At 35.0% G+C, this 24,434-nt stretch overlaps 2 protein-coding genes and 1 pseudogene across 2 annotated transcripts; 1 reads left to right on the plus strand and 2 right to left on the minus strand.

Annotated features, from left to right (window-relative positions):
* Positions 1–666, plus strand: LOC114175093 (uncharacterized). Its single transcript, XM_028059850.1, has one exon. It carries the CDS (start codon positions 1–3, stop codon positions 664–666), a length of 666 nt encoding a protein of 221 aa, XP_027915651.1.
* A 5,503-nt stretch (positions 667–6,169) lies between these two features.
* LOC146887533 (secreted RxLR effector protein 161 pseudogene) lies at positions 6,170–6,895 on the minus strand (annotated as a pseudogene).
* Positions 6,896–16,801: 9,906 nt separating this feature from the next.
* On the minus strand, positions 16,802–19,163 carry LOC114176679 (glutamate decarboxylase 1-like). Its single transcript, XM_028061791.2, has 6 exons — positions 19,007–19,163; positions 18,651–18,855; positions 18,103–18,518; positions 17,774–18,027; positions 17,646–17,698; positions 16,802–17,542 (listed from the first exon to the last, which is right to left on the minus strand). The coding sequence occupies exons 1-6, from the start codon at positions 19,090–19,092 to the stop codon at positions 17,075–17,077; spliced, it is 1,482 nt and encodes a 493-aa protein (XP_027917592.1). The 5' UTR covers positions 19,093–19,163; the 3' UTR covers positions 16,802–17,074.
* Positions 19,164–24,434: the final 5,271 nt, after the last annotated feature.

Below are 24,434 nucleotides of genomic sequence, written 5' to 3' on the forward strand. Positions count from 1 at the left end.
ATGGCACCTTACGAGGCCTTGTATGGCAGGAGATGTCGGACACCTTTGTGTTGGCAGCAGGATGGAGAGTCTGTGGTTCTTGGCCCAAAATTTTTACAACAGACTACTGAGAAAGTAAGGGTAATACAGGATCGGATGCGTGCAACTCAGAGTCGGCAGAAATCCTGCGCAGATAAGAGGAGGAGGCCACTTGAGTTTGAGGCTAGTGACCACGTGTTCCTCAGGGTTACACCTACAACAGGTATTGGGAGAGCATTGAAGTTGAGGAAGTTGACTCCTCGATTCATCGGTCCATATCAAATTACCAGGCAAATTGGACCGGTGGCGTACGAGATTGCATTGCCACCTCACTTGGAAAACTTGCACAATGTTTTCCACGTATCACAGTTGAGGAAGTACGTGGCGGATCCTACTCATGTGCTGGAGCAAGATGATGTACAGGTGCGTGAGAATCTAACTTTGGGGGTTGGACTAGTGAGAATTCTGGATTCTCAAGTCAAACAACTCAGAGGGAAGGAGATTCAGACTGTGAAGGTCCTCTGGGACGAGGCAACCCAGGAGATGACATGGGAGATAGAGGACCTCATGAGGAAGTTTTATCCTCACCTTTTTGCTGGTAAGTATTATTTTTGTGGACGAAAACTTTTAAAGGTAGGGGTAATGTAAGACCTATGAAATTAATTAATTAAATAATTAATTAATTAATAAATTCGAGTAGAAAGAGCCTTTATGGCATTAATTATTGTTTGATGTGACGTGGAAAAGTACTAGCTCAAATGGTTGAGAGTACTTTGATTGTGTGAGAGGACTTGGGTTCGAGTTCTATGTATGCCAATTATGTGTTGTATGGTTTACTATTATTTTGTTTTGGTGGTTATGCTTTGTTCTTATGAGTGGAAGGTCACGGGTTCAAACCTTGATGGGCTAGTAGAAGGGTAACCATTAGGTGCTGAAAAAAATCATCCAACTAAGGGACTTGAATAGCCATTAAGCCCACACTAAAGCCAATCTCGTTTTTTTGCATTAAACCACCATAAGGAACTTATAAAAGGAAGAATTTAAGGGGGAATAAGGTTTCTGCAATTTGGTTAGTTCACCTATAGAGAGGAGCACGAAATTGAGGCTGAATTTATGTGTATTTTCATATGGTTTGTGTTACTACGTTTTGTGCTCAAATTGGATTTGTATATGGTATAATTATTTGGATATTACATGCGTTTGTGATTGAGAAATTGGGTACTCTTAGTTTTATTGTCAAATCTTTGATATTTCACATGAGTTCAATGTGGGGTTTGGGGTTTTGTGTAGTTCTTCTGGGAAAGTAACGAGTTTGGTATTCAAAAGGGATGAAAATTCGGTTATTAAGCATGATTATGATGTAGTTGTGCCATTACATTGTGCTGGTAATGATTGGTTAGTGTTTTGGTATTGTTTTTGGCGAAGTGTGTGCGTGAACAGACTCCAAACCCTGCAAGTCTCGCCCAAGCGAGTCCACCTCGCCTAAGCGAGAGTTACAGAGTCTCAATTTGGGTTCTAGTTCGTGGTTCTCGCTTAGGCGACCATGAAAAGGGTTGAGCGATATGGTCTCTCGCTCAAGCGAGAGGCACTCGTCTAAGCGAGGTCGCGAGGAAACTTGGGAGTTTTGAGCGCGACATCTCGCCCAGGCGAGAGGTTTTGGAGTTCTGAGCGACAGGAATGCTCGCTTAGGCGAGAATGGCTCGCTTAAGCGAGTTTGCGATGGGAATTGATGTTGGTTTTTTTGAATCCTCGTTTAGGCGAGGTGTGTGATAATTTGAGTGATGGTATAGCTCGCCCAGGCGAGAGGATCTCGCCTAAGCGAGATAACATAATGATGCTGCTGTTTTAAGCTCGCTCAAGCGAGGTGAATTAGCCTAAGCAAGGCTGAGGGCTTAGCTTGGGCGAGAGTCCCTAGCTTAAGCGAGTTTATGTGAAATTCCATGTTTGTGTGTGCCTGTGTGTGTGATTTGGCTGCTTTATCCTAAGTATAGGATGTATATGCATGTGGTGTGGTGTTTGGGCTTGAAGGACTAAGTCCAATAGGGGTTTGGGATGTGCTTGGTGGTTGGACACATGATGGGCATGGAACTGGTTGAGTTCCCGTCAGCTACTAATGGGCGAGGAGTCCTTAGTATGGTGATTACATGTGTCGGGCGCATGATGGGCAAGGAGCTGTTATGTTCCCGTCGGCTACTATTGGGCGAGGAGTCCATGGTATGGTGATTGTGTGCGTGCCAGGGTCCAAGTTGAGAAGACTTGGATGTTTTACTACAGATGAGAAGTCTGTAGGGCAGGACTACGAGCGAGATAGGCTCATAGGGTTGGACCACGAATGAGTTAGTTTCGTGGGAGCACAGTGAAGTCCCAAGACCTAGTACATGTATATGACTCATGAAGGACTATGAGGTCATGGTTGGGTTATTTGAAAAGCATGAAATATTATTTATGTTATTTTGGGATGGGCGACATATTTATTTCTTGTATCTATTTCTGTATATTGTGCATAGCTCACCCTTTCTGTGTGTGTGGCGATGATCGGATAACTTGTTATCCGGGAGCAGATGATTTGACAGATGGGTCAGGAGATGCATAGACTCGGAGCGAGGGTTAGCTGGGGATTTGTTTATATGTTGTTATTTTACTTTTGAGATAAATATGTAATCTTTTGGGAGCCATTTGAACATTATTTCAGTTTTATAATTATGGACTGCTAGTTTTTTGACATGTATATTAAAAGTTTAAATTCCCCGCATTTTTGGGAAATGATTATATTTTAAATGCGGTATTTATTTTATTTCAGAATTTATTTATTAAATATTAGTAATATTCCTTAGGGATGTTAAAGTTTAGGTACAACTTTAACCTGAACCTACTTTTAGACGTCGAATCGAGCAAGGATTTACACCGGCAACCATCTCTCTTACAAATACATCCTCATCCATGCAGATTTATCAACTGCCCATATATAGTAAACAAAATAATTATTAAATTGAATTGAATATTCTATTATGTTGTCAAGTTGATTAATTAAGTTTCACGCTACAAATGTAACACATACAGAGTGTGTATAAATCTTTATATATGATTTACCTTTGATTGCGTGAGGTTCTGAAAATTGGAGGACCATTTCACCATAATTGCAAAAGATCCCCCTAAACAGTGAAGGACTACTTGGGTTGAATGTACCTATAGGTAACTTAATTCAACCTTGACAAAGGTCATGTACTTCTTCAAAGCTACAAAACTCATCCATTGAGATATTTGAATCAAGTATAGTTTTGAGCATAAGTAATAATTTTTTAGATGAAGATTGTATCTTGGAAATAAAGAAATCCTCTGACTTTAAGTGACTAAAATGTTCATCTCTTGGAACATAACTTATTTTGCTTTTTTCTCACTATTAGAATCTGTCAAGAATGGAATATAACTATAAATTATACAAACAAGAACTTAGAACTTATTGAAGAAAAAAGTTATTAATTAATATCCTCTTCCAAGCCCATTTTTTTTGATCAAAAAATAACTAATATTATCATAACAAAGGATCAAGTGCTTTTGTGAGCAATAATACATCTTTATAGATGTGCATCCAAACCACATAAAAAAAGAGAGGGAAATTACAATCAAGAGAACAATAATAAATCATCCATAAAGAAGGAACAAGATGCATCTAGTAACAATAAAATGAAAAAATGAAGCCAAAATGTTGATCTCTGTATATGATTGAATGATGCCTTCCTTTATAGAGCCATAAAATGGTTATAAACACTACTCTATCCCAAATTAGATTGAAAACCTAACTAGTACAATTAAAAAAATTGAGCTTTAAGATCCATAAAAAAATGCACCAAATTTAAGTAAAGAGAACATTTCCATTTGACACCAAGTTCTTTTCTTATTTCAAAAGTTAGCTACAATTATAACCATCTTATTTCTTGATTTAAGCTTGCCAATATACCACAACTTAAAAGCTCAAAGTGTTAAATTCCTTTACCTTTTCTTCTACCCACTTAGTTTCATTTTTCTTTTCTTTCCTTTCATTAATCATGGTGTATACTATTTCCATTGATTGACTTGTAGCTACATGCATGCCGATAGTTCTGTTGCTAAACAAATAATTATCCAACAAATCAACCTTTTTGCTCACAACAAATCATGGAAATGTGTGTATCCTTGCATTTTTTTTCTCTCAAGAGATAGTAACTAGAAGAACCCTTCCCTAAAAGCTAGTTGCTAAATGGAAAGAACCTTCACCAATCACATACAAAGAAATCATAACATTTGTAGTCATGCCAGATTATAGTTTTATAGCAAATGCAGTATGCTTATGAGTTATCAAGCACAATACACAATGATTGAAGCATGATGACTCTAGTATCATTATTCCACATGAAATCCCTTCCAGCATAAAACAATGAAAGTATTAGCATGCCATAGATATTACCACTATTTCTTTTGATACATAATTTGTTTCTAGAGAACAAATAAAATCACGCAACTCACATTATGTCAAGATGGGATAGTTGACCAAGCTGGGTGATAGACTTCCCGAGAGATTCATTATCATTAAGTAGCTTTAGTAAATTTGATAAAACAATCAAAATTTAGCACCCCCTCAAATGTAAACTCTACTATATGTAAATAAATAACCTTGTATTGAAATTATAACATTCAAATTAAGAACAAAAAGAAAATAGAAAGAGAAAAAAGCCATACATCTCACGAACATAGGAATACCCATCATTTCTCATCTTATCAAAACACCAAACCCAGTCTAGTTTCTTGCACATAGTCTTGCTTATTTCAATTCTTCAAATTTTTCTAAGGATCAATCAAACTTTTCTTAATGTCTATCAGCACATAACTAAAGGTAGGAAAAATTATAGGTCAATCATTAAGGTTAAATTTTTTAAATACCAAATCAAATTACAAATATCAGATAAAGGAAAGTGAAATTATTGTAGTAGCTGACAAAATCACGAACCAAAAAGACTTCCTAAGGCATGTAGATTCACTACCCTTAAGGACTTATCCGCGGTGTATTGCACAAGCCCCTCAATATACAACAGGAACTACTCGGAATTTTCGAGGATCTCAGAACTAGCAAGATAACTCTTAAAAAGAGTAAATAAATAAACCTAAAATGAAAGAAGAAATATAAGAGAGAAAGGAGAAGAGAATGAGACAGAATGAATGAGAGTATGGAAGTGTGTGTTTGAGGGAGGAGAATGATGCTCTATTTATAAATGGTGGATGAAGGCATAAATGGACAAAAATTCATGGCCTGCAAAAGAAATATATGAAACAACCTAATATTAAAAAACTGCATCCGAAAAAAGGGGAAACTATCACTCAAATTGTGCAACAACTTTCTCAATATACATGTTATATATTTAACAATCCCCCACATATTGCAAAAGATAAGAGATAAAAAGAAAAAAAAGAGAAAATTTTGGGTTTCACATAGGATGTAATGCATCAGAGCTGGTATAGCAAGCTATATGAACCAGCCTTAGATTGGGAAACTTAACACACAGTGTAATTAGTATAGAAAGATATATGAACCAAAGACACTTGATGTGTATTAGAGGTTCATCAATCACAATATACCCCCACAATTCTTTGTTGTTATCGTTGTGTTTCGCTTACTAGGCCATGCGCATGCCCGATGTTCATGAGTGCTCTAGAGATCACGCAAAGATCTCATACAAGTGGCCCCACTTGACACTCATATAGGTGATTTCATCAAGTGTATGCTACAAATCATACACCACGCATAAGGGATATGAAAATCATTAAAACTTTGTTTAAACTAAAATTCTTACACCATAGAGAATTTTAATCACAAAGTTTAACCTCTAAAAATGCAGTCTCTAGCACTTTCACACACACACCATAGGAATGGACATAATTGATTTAGAAGTATTATCAGAACTAACAAGGGACTTGTTTTTATCCATATGAACCTTATTCATGGGATCTCCAATCACAAAGGTTGGGTTGCCATCACTTGTTTGTTTGCAAGTGGCTTAAGTCCCATTCCCCTCGATATTTCTAACATCATGTTTCTTCCTAAGGGTTAAGTCAGAGGATCTACTAGATTTTTTTCTGACATCACATAATCAATGGAAATAATTCCACTCTTTAGCAACTACTTAACCAAATTATGTCTCAATTGAATATGTTTGTTCTTCCCATTGTAGTTCTTGCTTTTAGCTTTAGATATTGTCGATTGGCAATCACAATGAATTGAAACAGATGGGGTTGGTTTCATTCCTAGAGGAATGTTTGCTAAGAAGTTTTTCAACCACTCAACCTTACTACCAGCCATTTCGAGAGTAACAAACTCAGATTCCATTGTTGATCTTGCAATAATTGTTTTCCTGACTGATCTCCATGTAATCGCACCACCCCCAAGTGTTAATACATAATCACTAGTGGATTTTGTCTCATTTGAATCAGAGATCCAGTTAACATCACTATACCCTTCTAGTACAACAGGAAATCCACTATATTCAATGGCATAATCCATTGGACCTCGTAAGTATTTCATAAGTCTTGCAAGTGCATCCCAATGCTCCTGATTAGGACATTGAGTGTACCTACTCAGTCTACCTACTACGTAAGCAATATCAGGTATTGAAAAGCTCATTAAGTGCAGTAAGCTCCCAATTATCTGGGTATACTGAGGTTGAGAAACAGATTCTCCTCTATTTTTCATTAATTTGGAGTTAGCATCATAAGGGGCATTCACTGGTTTGAACTCATAATATCCAAACTTCCTAAGAAGTTGCTTAATGTATTGTTCTTGGGATAGTAATATATTATCTCCCTTCCTTATGATTTTAACACCTAAATTCACATTGGCTTCACCCATGTTTTTCATTTCAAATTAGATCCTAGAAACAATTTAGTTCTAGAAACTATATCAATGTTTGTACCAAATATTATCATGTCATCCCCATACAAACATATAATGGCATATTCACCATTTTCAGATTTAGAATACACACATTTATCAACATCATTAGGTAAGAAACCATCACATAATAAGACACTATCTAGTTTCTCATTCCATTGTTTAGGTGCTTGTTTTAACCCATACAAAGATTTTAAAAGCTTGCATACCTTATTTTCTTAACCAGGGACAACACACCCCTCAGGTTGAGTCATATAGATTTCCTCCTTTAAATCACCATTTAGAAAAGTTGTCTTAGCATCCATTTGATGTATTACTAGCTTATGGGTAGCTCCTAAGGCTAACAAAACTCGGATTGAGGAAATCCTAGTCATAAGGGCAAAGGTGTCAGAGTAATCTATGTTGGTTTTTTGAGTAAAACCTTTTGCTACTAACCTTGCTTTATACTTATCTATGAATCCATCTAGGTGATACTTTTTCTTAAAGATCCAATTACAACTAATGGGTTTTGCTCCTTTAAGCAAATCTACTAAGGTCCAAGTATTATTTTTTTGAATTGATTCAATTTCAGTCCTGATGGGCTTATCCCATTTTTTTGCATTAGGAACTCTAGTAGCCTCTAGAAAGCTTGTTGGATCATTTCCAACTAGATAGGTATAAAAGTCATCTGCAAAAGAAGTTTCCTTCCTTTGTCTTTTACTTCTTCTCAAAACTTCACACATGGCATCATTATTATTATCTATAGAATGTTCAAGTGTCTCACTAACCTTTAAAGGAAATATATATATGTTCAAAGAACTCAACATTTTTGGTCTCCACAATAGTATTATGTTCAATTTCATCATTTTTAAGAAAAAGAAACCTATAGGCAACAGTATGTTCAACATAGCCTAAAAACATACAATCAGAGGTTTTAGAGCCTATTTTTGTTTTCTTAGGATTGGGTAACATTACCTTAGTTAGGCACCCCCACACTCTTAGATATTTAAGATTAGGTTGATAACCTCTCCACAACTCATAAGGTGTTTTACTAGTTTTCTTATGAGGTATCCTATTTTGTAAAAAACATATAGTAAGAAAGGGTTTCTCCCCAAAGGTTATCAAGTGCACTAGAACTAATAAGCATGGCATTCATCATTTCCTTACGAGTTCTATTCTTTATCTCAGCTACTCCATTAGACTCAGGTGAATATGGTAGGGTTACTTCATAGATGATACCTTCTCTAAGACAATATTCATTAAACAAAACATATTCACCACCTTTATTTGATCTAATCCTTTTAATTTTCTTATTCAATTGATTTTCTACTTCTGTCTTATGCTTTAAAAACACATCGAAAGCTTTATCTTTATGCTTGATTAAGTACATTTTAGTGTATCCAGGAATAATCATCTATAAAGGTTACAAAATAATTTTTTACCACCTCTAGACATAATCTGTTTTAAGTCGGCTAAATCAGAATGAATTAACCCTAACAAATCAGATTGACATTCTATAGGATAACAAGTTTTCTTTGTTATTTTAGATTCTACACATATATCACATTTACCACTTTGTTTATCATGCATATTAATTAATCATAGTCATTGCAATTTCATAACATACGAAGAATTCACATGTCCTAATCTAGCATGCCATATATTATACGAGTTAACGATATAAGTAGAAGAAGATTCATTAATAATTTATGAAATATTGAGTACAAAGACACCTTGATCACAATATCCCTTCCCCACGAAAACATTATTTTTGTCATTACAATCTTATTAGATTCGAATGACACTTTAACCCTAACTTTTCCCAGTAGTGCTACAAATTTAGATTAACTCTAATAGAGGGCACATGTAGCACATCACTCAAGGCCATAGTCTTCCCCGATGTGAGTTTCAGAAGAACCTTTCCTTTCCCTAGGACAGAAGTTGTTCTGTAATCACCAAGATAGACGTGTTCTTCTCCTTCCCCTACACTGGTATAGGAGGTAAAAGCACTTCTGTTTGCACAGATGTGCCTGGTAGCACCAGAGTCTACCACCCACTTACTCACATTGGTCATCAAATTTACTTATGAAACGATCGCAACTATAGTATCTTCCCCTTGAGCTATATTTTCCCTAGGAGGATTGTCGTTTCTTGCTCTATGCTTACACTGAGGTGCATGATGACTAGGCTTCCCACATACGAAGCAATTTCCCTTTTTCTTAAAGGTAGGGTTAGATCCTTTGGGACAGGAATTTCAAAAATTACTTTTCTTATTGTGATCAGGTTTATTCTCGTACCTTTTTGGTGCAAGTTTTTCTTCTACAATTTTAGCTTTTGCAGATAATGCTTTGGCCCTTGTAGTAGCACATTCCTACCTATTGGTATCTTCGACTATTATGTGTATAATGAGCTCTTGAAGCGACAACTTCTTGTGTCTTTGTTTCAACTATTGTTTATAGTCAGTCCAAGATGATAGTAGTTTCTCGATTAAGAGTTCTAAAACAAACTCATCAGGAAGGATTATGTTCTCTACTTTGATATCTTCAAGCAACTTATGATATTCATTGATTTGGGTCTTTATGTCTTTATCTTCAATCAACTCCCAGCGGTAGTAGTTTCCTATGATGAATATTTGTTTGACTACGTCTTCAACAATACATTTGAGGATCAACGAATCCCAAATTTCTTTCGTTTCCTTGTATGAACAATACACATTGAACAAGTCATTAAACAATGCACTGAGTAAAGTGTGTTGGCATACCTGTAACATCCCTAAGGAATAATACTTATTTAAAATGTCTCGATATTATTAATCCCAAACGCGGGAATATTTAAAATTTAATATCCAATGCGAAAAAATCAAAATGGAATTAAACCAAACGATATTACAAGTTCCAATGTTCCAAATAAAACAAGAAAAACATAGTAAAAATTTCTAGCTCTAGTCCCAACTAGCCCTCACTCCGTCGTTTAAGCATCCTCAGCATCACTTGTATCAGCATCTGCTGTCGTGTAACGAATCACACGATCACCGCCAATCACAAACAGAAAGGGTGAGTTGATAGAAAAAGAAAAGACATATATAATAACAACAAGATAAATAATACTCCCATCTTATCCTTCCTAATTAGTTCTTGGCCAAGACCTTAAACCCCAAGGCTTTTCAGCCTTCAAATCACACAATTGGTTAGCCTTGAACTCAGGAATATGATGCTCACACGAACCTGCCAGCTCGTGGTCCTGCCTCTACGGACCTACCTGCCCGTAGTCCAACACATGTGATCCACCAGCCACGTACCTCCCCGCACGCAACATCTCTCAAGCGTGGGCACAGAACATACGAACCTACCTCGCTCTTATCCCCACGCGAGAGTAACTGGATATGAACCTCCCCGCTCATATCATCACATGTTAACCACCATCCATGAACTTACCCGCTCATGGCACAACATCTCCTGAACGAAGTATCGCATCATTGTGTTAAAACAACACACACAGAAACCGTTAAAAGCAACATTATCGCTTGGCGCAGCCTAAGCGCCACCAGGCGAAATATGCCCAGACCGCCTAGCGGTCTAGTCAACACCACCAGGCGCCAATCCCTTCCAGACCCCTTGTTACAGGTCTCTCGCCTGGTGGGTTCCATCCTATCGCCAGGCGCCACGCGATGCTGGGCTTCCCTATTGGTCCTATTACCTGGCTGCCTCAGCATGCCGCCAGACGCCATACCAGTAGATCACTCCTGCTGGTTTTTTGACACCCGAAACTGGTATATTCTCCACTCTGGATTACTCGAAAAATGGCATTGCACACTTGTTTCTCAGAACATGTGAATTTCCAAACCATCCCACCATCAATTCAATTACCTATCCCTCATACCCATAGGACCACGTATTCTCATCATTCATTTCTCAAGTTTCCTATACACGCTTAATGGCTAAATTAAGCTTAGAACATGGTTGATCCACCTAATTGTACTTACACTAATCAAACGAAATTAACTCCAATCACCATCTTAGTCGTAATAGAGCTTATACTAGAATAATTCCTTGTCCCCACTATTCCCAATTCCAATCCTCTCCATTTATTATACTCCAATAACCAATATATTCCTTCATTGTTCCACTATTATTGATTGTCTTGCCAAAACACAGAACCATATAACCCACTTAGTAATTTAAGTTATACTCTTCTTCCCCAATACTCACATGTCAAATTATTTATCCTTACTAAGGTACCTATAAGACATCAATGCATCACAAGTACACTTTCTCAAATACATGCACTACTTATATCATTGCTAATTCTCTATTTCTTCATCCTTATCATTCAGCCAATAGGGACTCCCTCCTAATTCCATTCACTGGTCCATTCTCTCGTAGCCTCTATAACAGACTTACAAAACAACCCCAAACAGCCACTATCGCCTGGCGGCCAATTAGATACCGCCAGACGGTACATCAGCACCTGGGTAAAAATCCAGATTTTTGTACCTATGTCAAACATCCATTTTTCCCAGAATTTGATCCAACATCTGGTCATAACAGAATACAACCATTCTTAAATGATTTTCTAAACCCACTCTCAATAGTATTATACCTTACGCATCATATACTTCCAATCCCCTCCTAATCGCCCTTAACTTCAGGGTTTACAATAACCTCTTGGCCTCAATACAAATCCTCCCTGTACACATCCCAGTATGATCGCAAGCACCCTAAAAATAGGACTATCATGGCATTATATAATCACAGAAATATAGGAAATCAACTGGAAACTCAGCAATTTATCAAATTCATATAAACACAGCAAACCCGTGACAATCCACGCACATCGCCTGGTGGTTTCGTCACGCCGCCAGGCAGCTCATGCCACAGAACCCAAAACTGAGTTAAAACTAATGCGTCGCCTGGCGGTATATGCCTACCCGCCAGGCGGTTCCTGGACGAAACCCCAGAAACTTGCGCAAAACAGCACAAGCCAGGGAAATTATCATACAAGAAGAGTCGCACAATACACTGTACATTATTTACAATGGAAACATATGAAAGCAACTCCCCTTACGTGGAATCCTTGCTCTAAAAATCGAATTCTTGATGTGTCTCTAACCCAAAAGCTCTCTTAGCCTTCTCTCGCACTCCAACAACGTTATCATGAATCGTTATTTGATTGTTTCTTAGCCCTCCCTATACATCTAGGGTTTCTACGTCTCTTCAATACCATGCAAAAGAAATTTTCCAAAATGAAAATTAATTTTGTTCTTAGCAAGGTTTGAACCCACATCCCAACAATTGCCAAGTCAAATGCACAACCAAATCAACAAATTCATATTTGTGATAATTCCTACAATTTTAGGATTTTATTATCACGTCTAGCATTCAAGTATATCAATAAATAATGCACAAATAAAAATAACACACAATTGACATACATAAGACTCGAACCCAAGTCCTCTCACATAATTAAAGTACTCTCAAACACTTGAGCAAGTACTTTTCCACGTCATAGCACTATACATTAAATGTCTTAAAGGCTTCTATTACTTGCATTTATTAAATAATTATTTAATTAACTATTTAATTTTCTCAGGTCTTACCTGTATTAATTAACTACAAATAGTGCCTACCCGCCCGTTTACCCGCCGGGTATCCGCTTAAAAAATATCCACGGATATTTTTAAAACCTGCGGGTACCCGTGGATACTCGATACCCGCAAATATTAAAAAAAATATATTTTGTAAAATTTTTAATATAAATTATAAAAATAAAATATAAATTAAATTAAATTTTAATAATAATTAAATTTTAATAATAATTAAATTTGACATAATAAAATATACTGTTAATTTTAATTTTAGTTAAATTTTAACTTAATAAAATATAAATTAATTTTTAATTAATTTTTTACGGGTAACAGGTACCCGCGGGTACGGATAGTATGATACTCGTACCCGACCCGTTTATAAGCGGGTATTAAAATACCCGCTACCACGGGTAATAAATACCCGTGAGCAGTAACTATCCGCTGCGAATTTTATCCGTGGATATCCGCAGGCGCGGGTATTTTTGCCATCCCTAGGCACAGGGTGACATTTGGTTTAGGTTTTTTGCACTTAGGTTCGAAGGAGGGAAATGAAAAATGTTTTGGGTTTTAAGTTTGGGTGGAGAGTAGTAGTTTTTTATTTTAGTTTTGGGAGAGCATTTTAGTCTTAGCACAGTGTATATGTGTTTTCAGTTTTGGCGCAATGTTCAGTTTTTAATAGGAGGGAACTTTTAATTTTTGGCATTTTCAGACTCTACGAGTTTTTATTTAAAATTAAAAAAATTTTAATTTATTTTGAATCAATTTTATATATTATGTCACATTTTTTAATGGCAACATTTAGATAAATGTAGTATAAATTATCAACACTTAGAAAACTGTTGTCTTTGATACTAACTAAGCCACACTTATAAAAGTGTTTCCTTTTCCATGTTTCAGCAACACTTTTATACCTGTGGGCAAATTTAATGTTGCCTAAAGTCAAAAATGTTGTAGTGACTCCATCATTTTCATAATTTTAATTCCCATAAGAAAAGACCCTACTCATTTGGCAAAACAAGTTCCATAATTCATTAACACGGGCACAAAGAAATTTATCATCATAGATTTGGTAAAAGTTCGATAACATTTCGCATTGATTTTCATAGTACACAAAATGAAAGTGGTCACATATGACCATAATCAAGTATGCATTTGGAAAACAACACAAAATGGTTCAAACCAAAATTTTATCAAATTTATGCATAGGCTTACAATGTACATGTATTAACAAATTTTGAAGAATATTATTTTCAAACTGTCCAATGGGACATTTAAGATTTAATACAAACAACTAATGTTTAATCATTTATAGTAAATTTCAAACGAAAACTGAGGTTCTTCGGTGTCTACATCTAAATTTAAAATTAAAAAACCTAAGAAATCTTATATAAACTAATAAATTAATTTCAATATACTTTCTATCAATTTTTAAAATGTAAAAACTAAAATGTATATAAATAAACTAATTTAACACATTCAAATTTAATACAAACAAATAATGTTTAATCATTCACACTAAATTTCAAACGGAAACTAAGGTTTGTTAGTGTCTACATCTAAATTTAAAATTAAAAAACCTAAGAAATCTTATATAAACTAATAAATTAATTTCACTATACTTTGTATCACTTTTTAAAATGTAAAAACTAAAATGTATATTAATAAACTAATTTAAGACATTCAACCATACAAATTTCGAATAACGCATATGTATTAACCATAAAATACATATTCGACATAACCAAAGGGAACATTTATGAATAACCATGATTAGGTTCCCCAAAATAGTCATTGTGACAATAAGAATGTGTAACAAACTAACCTCATTGGAGAAACTAATCATACAAAGAGTAACTTCATGAGAAAACCACCACTAGAGATGAAGAAACCACTTATTTTGGTCAGATATACAGACTCCACAACTCACACCTTTGTCGATCGGATAATAAAACCTAAGTTGCAACAACTTTTTTTTGCAAGGAAAAGTGAGGAGGAAAAGGTTCACTCTAAAATTTAAAATAGATAACGTCGTACCTACACCAATCCAACGTAAAGGATGTCTTTTACATATGACCATAATAGGTTCAACATAAATTTACATTAGGGATGCACTTATCCCATGTAAATTTACCTCAGACCTATTATGGTTACGTTGATCAGTTTAGGTCCAACGTAAAACATGTTTACAAAAATGCTAGCATGGTTTTTTTTACATGTGTTATTTTATGGTTAGACATAAATTAGGTGATGTGAATAACTATTTCGTGTTATTGTACGCCATTTGATGACAATGGATAGTTTCTTCCAGGCAACACTTGGAATGAAAATCAAAGATAAAAGTTTCAATTGAATGCAAAAGGCTAGGCATAGTTTGCTATGTGTCTTAACAAACGAGGAGGTTAACAAAGTTTATGCCATGATCATTGCCAAAGAGATATGAGATACCATTGGACTTTCTAAAAGAGGATCCAAGGAAGTGAGAAGAAACAAGCTTTCTCATGTTGGATAAGGTATTTTTTATGCTTGAATCCTTGGTTAGGGTAAGTCTTATTGATTTCACGAATGGTTTTGAGCTTGCAAAATATATTGGTTAAAATGATTGACAATTATGGTTAAGTATGTTGTGTGGTGGGTTAAATATGCATATCATTTGCATAATCTTTATAAATGTCATAAACCTCCTAGTCTCTACTTGCTTCGAGTAATGTTTGATGGAACATGTTCCTTAATTATTTTCATTACATAATTTTTGTTCATATCCTTGGACTTCATTGTCAATAACAATGATTAAACTGATGGCCAAATATGTTTACTTATGGTCAGTAATTGATTAAATGGGTGTTAGGTTGGGAAATCATGTTCATTGACATATGAATGATCATGACCTTTGCATGAATTAGGCTAAAGTTATTTTTCTATGGTTGACACCTTAATTCAAGGAAGGGACACTAGTGTTGTTCTAAGTGCTAGACAAAGTTTAAAAAACACTTTGAACTATGATTTATGATACATAGAGGTAGATATAAGTTTGTCATTCTAAATGATAAATAATTGACTCAAGTTGCAATCGTCATTGATTTTTTACTTATAACAATAGTTCAATTGAATACCATTGTTATAAGTGAAAAGAAAAACAATAATAGACAAGTGCCTTACCGTCATACAATTGAAAAGAAAAAAAAAACAACAAATGACGATGATTTATCGCATGAACCATCTTTAAAAGTGAAAAATAAATAAATTATTCACTAGATGAAATTTAAAGATCGAACAATATTTGTTGGGATCAAACATCGTTAGACTCCATACCAACACGCTTAACAATATTTTTTCTAACTTTTCATAGTATATTCTAAATTAATAGATACAATAACATTAAGTTCTATCTAATTTACACTTAAAAAACAATTAAGAAAATATACTGAAAAAACAAGAATTAAACAACACTAATCCACGATGGAAAGAAGGACCATAACGCAAAAGGCAATTGAAAATGACAATGTGCAAGCAAGATCATTATTAGAAAAGAACAAAATATCAATAGAAAAAATTCATTGGTAATAGAAAAAATTTGATCCTAATTTGAGTTTATCGACAAATTACCGACTTGACCAACAATTCATCGATAAAATATTCATTGATAGATTTTACAAATTAATTAAAAAATTTGTTGATAATTGTAGACAGAAAAAAATATGTTGATATGATAAATATTTGTCGATAAATACCATGCCCTAATAATTCGTGTGTAAATATCGTCATGGAGTCTTTTTCTTCTTATTTTCTTCTTTTTCTGTTTTTTTTCTTATTCTTTCTGTTCTTCTCCCTCCTCTTCTCTTCCTCTCCTTTTTGCCCTCTTTCTCGCCTTCCTCTTCCTCTTCTTCCTCTCCTTTTCCTTTACCTTTGGTCGCCACTGCTGTCATGCTCATCATCACTACTCCACTACACCACTACACCACTGTCATCACACCATCACTGCATCATCGAACCGTTTCCATTTTTTCTCCTCTTTCTCTCTTTTCTTCTTTTTTTTTTCCCCTTACCCATACCACTTAATTTATTAAAAACCGCTTTACTAAAATATTTCCCAATAAAAAAATTCATCATAATAAGAATTATAAATTTGTTGTTTGTCAGCTGTAGTAGTCCTTAATTCTTTTATTATTTACCTTGTTCGTCATTCCTTCCATTTATCGTCTCTCACGAATTTCCTGCCTCTTTATTTCATTAAGTGTAATTATTCATGACCACAGCAAATGTACACCTTAAAAAAATGTTTTCAACACCGCCAAGAATGTAAGTTACGGAGGGAGTGCACCTGAAGAGTTTCTCATAATAACCAGAGCCAAACTTTTAAACAAGAATCACGAGGTGGATATTTTAACAACAAAAAAAAAACTACATTATACATATACTGAATTACAAATCTCAGTCGACATCGAAATATAAAAAAACAAATCAACTATGATATTTTGGAACGAAAAATGAAATATAGTTAACGGTGCGGATCTTGAATGTAGTTAAAAACAAATAGAGGTGGCGTATTTAGTTGGCATAGTGAGATAGCTCCCTAACTAGGAAGCCATGATTTTCTGACGTTTGTTGGATTCTTGAGCAATGATTTCCTTCTGTGTATCCATTGCAGTTTTCTTGACCTCGGAATCAACCAAGGACTTGTTCACTTCCTCAGTGTTATTGGTCTTTGTGGGTGGATGCACCTTTTCAAGCTCATGCAGCACATTGTGTATGTCAAACGCAAGGCGCTCAGCAAGGGTGCGTGAAAACTCAGCCCTGATCACCACACGGAGAACATTTATGTGCTGAGCAGCAGGTGGCATTGGATAAGCTGGCACGATCCAACCATGGCGCCGCAGCATCTCTGATATCTTGTACTCATCGTATTGCCTTCGGTCTTTCAGAGAAAATGCCACCACAGGAACACCATCGTCTTTTGAGAGTATGTTAAAGCGCCCACTCTTCTCCAAATCTTCCTTCAGCACCATTGCGTTTTCTCTGCAGTTCTCCATTATGCTTCGATAACCCTACAGTTAATTCAACAACACGGGTAAGCGTATATATATCCAAGTTCATCAAACGCTTCTAAGACAAAATGCTTCATCCACCATAATCCAAATATGAACTCACCTCTTGGCCAAGACGAATTAGCTGATAGTATTGAGCAATGATCTGACTAGAACCTGTAAGTGAAGATGTGACAAGGTAAGTACATGGTGTCATGTAATGATATGGAACACAAGGTTGTAAAGAAGGACCTTTAGAGAAATTGAGGGTGAAGGTGGGTTGGTCAGCTCCAAGGTAGTTGATATGAAACACAAGGTCTTCGGGTAAGTCGTCCTTTGTCCTCCAAATAACCCAACCAATACCAGCATAAACAAGACCATACTTGTGTCCACTCACATTTATGCTCTTCACCAATGCCAGCCTGAAATCCCACTCCAGCTCTGGATAAAGGAAAGGAGCAATGAAACCACCACTTGCAGCATCCACATGAATTGGTGTATCCCATCTGTCATGTCATAACCATACCAAATCAGTAACACTTCAATTGATGATCATAGCTACTTAATTCAATATTACTTACCCAGTTTGTTTATTCTTTTGTAGCAGCAAGTCATTCAAGAGCTTCACATCTTCAAACTCTCCGTTGTAAGTTGAACCCAATATTGCAGCCACACAAATAGTGTTCTCATCAACCAGCTCAACTGCTTTCGCAGGATCCATAACGTAGTATCCTTCTCTCACCTCCACTTCCCTCAATTCCACCTCAAAATATCTCGCAAATTTCTCCCAACATACTTGCACATTGGAGCCAGTCACCAAATTAGGCTTATCATAAGGCTTGCCTTCTGCCTTGCGCTTGTTCTGCCACTTCTTCTTGAATGCCAGCCCTGCCAGCATTATGGCCTCTGATGAGCCAACTGTTCCGGCTCCAATAGCATTCTCATCTTCTCCAATTTCAGCATGGAACAAACGTGCTATCATGTTCACACACCGATTCTGTTTCCATTCAACACCAGTTAGAGATTGAAAAAAATTATGTAGTGAGTCTAACATGAAGAAATTAGCTCTTTCATATTCCAAAATGTGAAGAAGATTGAAAAGGAAATTAGATTGATTATAAGCTCATACGTGAAGATCAGTGGTGATTGGATATTCGTCCATGTCCACGTAGTTCTTGTTGATAGATTCCATGATCAGCTTGTTGCACTCTTCCTCCATGGATGTAGTCACGAAGGAAGCCAAATTAAGCTTTGGAATGGCATCAAGCTGTAACTCATCGTGAATGTTCTGATAGGCAGCCTCCTTAGGCATGGAGTCGTCAGGCATGCTGAACCTGCATCACCAAAACAACACTTGATCAAGTACCTCCCCAGAAAGAAAATCGAAGTAAAGAGCATATATATTGAAGTCAAAGGCGTAATAATGATACTGAATGAACACAACAAAATGAAGAGTGCATGATGGAAAACAAAATATATATATACCTGGGAAGAGAGTCCCTAACATAGCGAGATGCAAAATTGGAATGAAGAAAAAGGTCAGACTCAGAAGCTGGTTTTGGAAAAACCATGGTGTTGGAATATGTTGGTGATCTTAAAGACAGCAAAGAGAGAAGAATTGGTACTAAGATGTTTGTTTTAAACTTTGTTCAGATGTGTTAATGAAAATGGAAGTTGTGGTATTTATAGGTTGATAAGACGCGGAGAATAGTTCTTTGTTTCAGAATTTTCTTTGCATCAGTCAAAGCAGAACAAGAGACCTTGAAACCGTGTCATAATTTTCGCTTCTTTTCATACTTTTGTTTTCTCAGTATTTTCTAGAAATTGCAAAAGACGTGATAAAGTTATAATTGCTATTTTTGTTTATTTCAGAAATTACATTCAAATTAAAATTAAAAGAGTCCTAAAATTTTAAAGATTGGAAAATAATTACCTCTTAATAATATTTAAAATATCATAAATAAACTAAAATCATAATAAAAATGTCGATTAAAATTTTTAATATATAAAATTATATATACTAGTATTACAATGTTCAAACATCCGTAAACTAAATAAAATTAAGACTTGTAACGAATATAAACAATACTAATAAAATATTAAATAATAAAACAGTAATAAAATATTTTAATATTTTGTTGTAAACAATGAAAAGAAAATTCAGCGGATACGTTTGGAATCTTTCTTTTAAATAAAATAATCGAATTTTAAGTTTTTTCTAAACTTTAGAAAAATAAAATATAAAATAAACTGAACCAAAGGCATTTGGATTCATCTGTATTTTGTGAATGCTACGGAGAATTGTAATCGGTAAGCATGGCATACAAGAGGAAGAAAAAACCAATTTAGCGTTTGCCCACAGATATTACGACCTTTTATGAATTATAAGATGAAGAAAAGAAAATTAAGATATTCTGGGATAGATATTATTATTACGACTGTATGAATTATACCAAGAAATATTCAATTAGTTTTTTTCTTGATGATATTATATATTTGACTTTATAGATACGAAGAAAAAATTCAATTAAATTTTTGGTGGTGGTAGATACGACTTTATATAAGTCAAGTATGTGAATGAGTTTAGCTTCCCTCCGGGATAACTTTTACTAATTAAAATTAATAAATATAATTTGCTTTTCTGAAAAAAATATATCATTTGATTTTATATGTATTAAATTTAAGAAAAAAAAGTTATTTTATTTCATATAAAATACTTAACCTAAAAACTATGGTCTTAACCAGAACATAACAGAAACAACATAGGCCCATGGAATTCGCAAGTCATTAGAATCTGTTTACTTTTCAATCAAATTACGACAAGTTTAAGAGATATTTTAATTTAATCCAATATTAAATATAGTATTTCGGGTTTTTTTTTTCCTACTAGGCAAATCAGACTAGGTAATTACGAGAATATGCAAGTTTTAAAAAAATTACCAATTTAGGTAAATCGTCTTGGCCCCATAAGTTTTCACATGAAGAAATCATGAGGCCTTTGGGCGTTTTTGAGTCAAAGACAGAAATTGTGAGGGGTGGGCGATATGTAAAATGAAATCGTAAGGGGCAGGACGTTTTCAACTGAAATCGTTTAGGGGGGGCACATTTTCTAAGCTGTAATCGATTACTTCTTAATGTAATTGATTACTGAATGAGTTGCAGTATTTCTGGATTAAATGTAAACGATTACAAAGATATTGTAATCGATTACAGTCGTATTTTTTTAAAAAAAAAAGTTCATTAAATTTTAATTGGACACAAAAGCAATCATAATAATTTTAATTGATTTTATAGAGTTTTGTAATCCATCAGAGAATAAAGTATATGAAATTATAGTGGATGAACGCAGAAGATATGGTAATGTCATAAAATTTGTGTTAATTTTGACATTCAAGAAAGAAGAATAGAATATTGAAAAGTAAAGTTATTGAAATTAAAAAGTGAACAAATTATTGGCGAAATGGGCATTGGCCCCTATGATGACCCTCAATGCGATTAAGAACATTTTTTGGGTTTATCCGTAATCGGTTGATCCATTTCGTTATGGATCCTTGTCGTTGTTGGTCGTCTGGAAGCCTTACGTCTAGTTTGTGGGTCTGGATTGAAATTTGGACCTGTATATGTTGACCAATAGTCCTCATAATAAAAGGGTGGAATTGAAATTTGGACCTGTATATGTTGACCTGTATATGTTGACCAATAGTCCTCATAATTTGTACGTGGCATATGAGCAAAAAAAAAAACAGCTATGACGTGATGACACGGTAGCCGACTAGCTTGGAAGTGACCACAATCACACCACCAATCATTTAATATGACAGTGAATGAGATTAGTTTTGGTCAATATTGATGGGGGGTCGATATCTCTTGCACCTCGAATTCAGAATTATCTCGATCGTAGCATTGAACATGACAATATGCGGATTTCTGGTGATTTTGTTGGAGCAAGGCAGTGACGTCTTCTAGATATTGATGTCCTGCTCTTAACATAGAGTCTGCCTTCAAGCCACGTTCAACAAACCACACATTTATGTTTTGAAATGTTATTTTCAATAGTGCACATATAGATAATGATCAAGTCCCCTTAAGCACAGAGTTCATGCACTCCGCCAAGTTTGTTGTCATGCGGGTGTACCTCTGCCCCCATCATAAGCCTGGGACCACTTGTGTAAGGGGATTTTATCAATCCAAGCTATTGCTTGCGGAAATTGGGACCTCCTAGTTGAAAGTTTTGCTTGCACTATAGGTTGTTTGACTTCGTAAGCTGTGAAAAAGAAATAAAAATTAAATGAAATAATATTTAGTTTGAAGGAAAAATTTTCTACATATGGAATGTAAGGTTAGGAAAATGTAGTAACCAAGTTAAGGAAATCTTTCTTCAGATCTGCATTTTTGAACCTATTGTTGAAGTTGGAAGCTAGATAACGTATGCAATAGACAGAGTGAAGATTGCCTGATTCCTAGTCAACTTTTTCCGAGCGTAAGGCTGACAAAATGCCCTTGCCTCCATTAGTAATTAGGCATAGATTTGGTTGAGGAGTTACATGCTCTTGTAGTAGTTGAAAAAACCAAATCAATGCCTCTTTTGTCTCACCTTCTACTATTGCAAATGCCAAAGGAAATATGTTTCTATTTCCATCCTGAGCAATTGCAGTTAGCAATGTGGCATGATATCTACCTGTTAAAAATGTTTCATCCACTTGAACAACAGGTTTACAATACTTAAAACCTTCAATGCATGGTCCAAATGCCCAGAAGCAACACTCCATAATGTATGTGGATGTCGCATCCTCACCATCAACATTAACTAGAGGACCGGAAAGTTGGAAAATTGTCCCTGGATTAGTGTGTTAGGCAGCTTGTAACCATCTGGGAACTTCATTAAAAGATTGGTCCCAATCGTCATACTCCATGGTAATTGCTTTCTCCTTCTCCATGCTCTTCTATATGTCACAGTATATTTGTAACGACTTTTTATGTCTGCAACCAAGCTTTTGATGCGAATGCTTTGGTTCGTCCTAACCAAATGAAAAACAATAGAAGCAATTTGAGTCGAATCCATATTGCAGTGATCTTGTGAAATTAATGTAGAGAAACATGTATGTCGACCGTCAATGGACTTGATTTCTCAATGATGTCTAAATTTACTGTAACAAGCCCTCAAATGCCATTGACATCCATTGGGCTAATGGATGCATCGTGCAATGTAAAGATGGGGTTTCAATTCCAAAACATTGAAGTTGTTTCTATTGGTGATGTGATAATGTTTTATTTAAGATATTGTTGCCTCTTTTGAATCGAAGTGCATTTGTTCCCGCAGTTTGACTTCCCCATTTGGATTGTAATCCATAATAAGGATTGGAACAATTTCTTGGTCGTCTGGATTGTCTTCATAAATATAATCAGAAATAAACTCGTCCACGATGTTTGGAATGACAAGTTCGTCTTCGATTGGATTAGACGAAAAGATCCTCCATAATTTCATGAACTCATTATGTTAATGTTGCTATGGAAATGGGTTGTAAAAGATAAGAGATCTGAAGTTTGCCATGAATGGAGAGAAAATTTGGTAGAAAAATAAATGGTGGTGTGTTTCAATATATAAGCAGTTAAAAGAAGGTTCACATAGCATTAATAACAAAAGAATATGAAGATCCATAATCAAAATAGACGGATGGGAGGTGTGCAAAGAAAAAAAAACAAAAAACTCTAAAAAAGTGCCCCTAAGACGTTTTTTAAAAAACGTAGGCCTCCCACACGTTTTCAAATAGAAAACGTGCCCCCCTTCACATTTTCTATAGAAAATGTGTTCCCTCCTCACGTTTTGTCCTTTTAAAACGTGACCCACCCTCATGTTTTCCATATGCAACCCCTTTCAACACCGTGCCATTACTCTTTCACGTTTTCTCCTGCCACAATACTATTCACACTTCACGCTTTCCACTCCTGACCACATTAGGAGCAACTATCTTTCCCCACACCCACACACTTTCCATGCTACCTCTGAAGAAGATGCACAACTTTGCGACATGTTCGAACCAATATACTCTGTGTACACTGAAATCCTTTGCTACCACTCTTCATCACTGTAGAATCCTTTGGCAACACGAACATGAAATCCTTAGCACCGTTCCAATCCTAAAATGAGAATTTTAGAGTTTTGAATATTTCACCTCAAACCCTATTCCCTCTTTTAAGATCATTTCCACGTTTTACCGTAGCTTAAGTGGCCTCTAAAATAACGTATAACGTGGAACTCCGCTTGCCAACTCAAAAAAAAAAAAAAAAACTAACGGCGTTGCAAAATAAAGATCAATTCCATGACTTTTAGAAGGTGAGGGACCTAAATAAATCATAGTTTGAAAGATGGACCAAAACCAAAAATACTCAATTTGAGGACCAAAAACATAGTTAACCCTAAAATTAAATATAAAGTTAAATGTTTTTAGTTTTTAAAATTGTTAAATTTTACTTTTTTTTCTACAATCTTTTATACTTAATTCTTGTGCATTTAGTTTTGTTTTCTTGTTAATTTATTTAGTACCTCTAAACATATTAGATAGACTAAAAGTAAATAATTACGAGAAAAAAAAGAATACCTTACAATGTTAAAAAATAACAAAAAAAAAACAGATTTCGGAAGGAAAAAAAGAAGAAAATATATAAAAAAAAATTAAAATTGAACCATATTTAGGTAGAAAAATAAACATATTTAAGCTTAAATATTAATAATTGAAATTATTACTTTCCAGCAATACTAGAAATACTTGTAAGTATGATCGAAATAAGTTTCATTATTAGTATATTTCTAGAAGAAAAAAAAATTCTATACGAGACAAGATTTTATAAATTAGTTTTTCCATAATAACTTAATAGTTTTTGAAGAAATTGAATTTTCTTACTGAATTTTAGA

Source organism: Vigna unguiculata, chromosome 3 (assembly GCF_037176805.1).
Source record: "Vigna unguiculata cultivar grain cowpea cultivar isolate G323 ecotype 2 chromosome 3, ASM3717680v1, whole genome shotgun sequence".
Lineage (NCBI taxonomy): Eukaryota > Viridiplantae > Streptophyta > Magnoliopsida > Fabales > Fabaceae > Vigna > Vigna unguiculata.

Bases quoted from the DNA above. Each gene is read 5' to 3' on its own strand.
- LOC114175093 (XM_028059850.1), top strand. From the start codon at position 1: ATGGCACCTTACGAGGCCTTGTATGGCAGGAGATGTCGGACACCTTTG.
- LOC114176679 (XM_028061791.2), bottom strand. From the start codon at position 19,092: ATGGTTTTTCCAAAACCAGCTTCTGAGTCTGACCTTTTTCTTCATTCC. The intron at 18,856-19,006 runs GTATATATATAT...TTGGTGATGCAG, and splicing joins GTTAGGGACTCTCTTCCCAG to GTTCAGCATGCCTGACGACT. The intron at 18,519-18,650 runs GTATGAGCTTAT...GAATGGAAACAG, and splicing joins CAATCACCACTGATCTTCAC to AATCGGTGTGTGAACATGAT.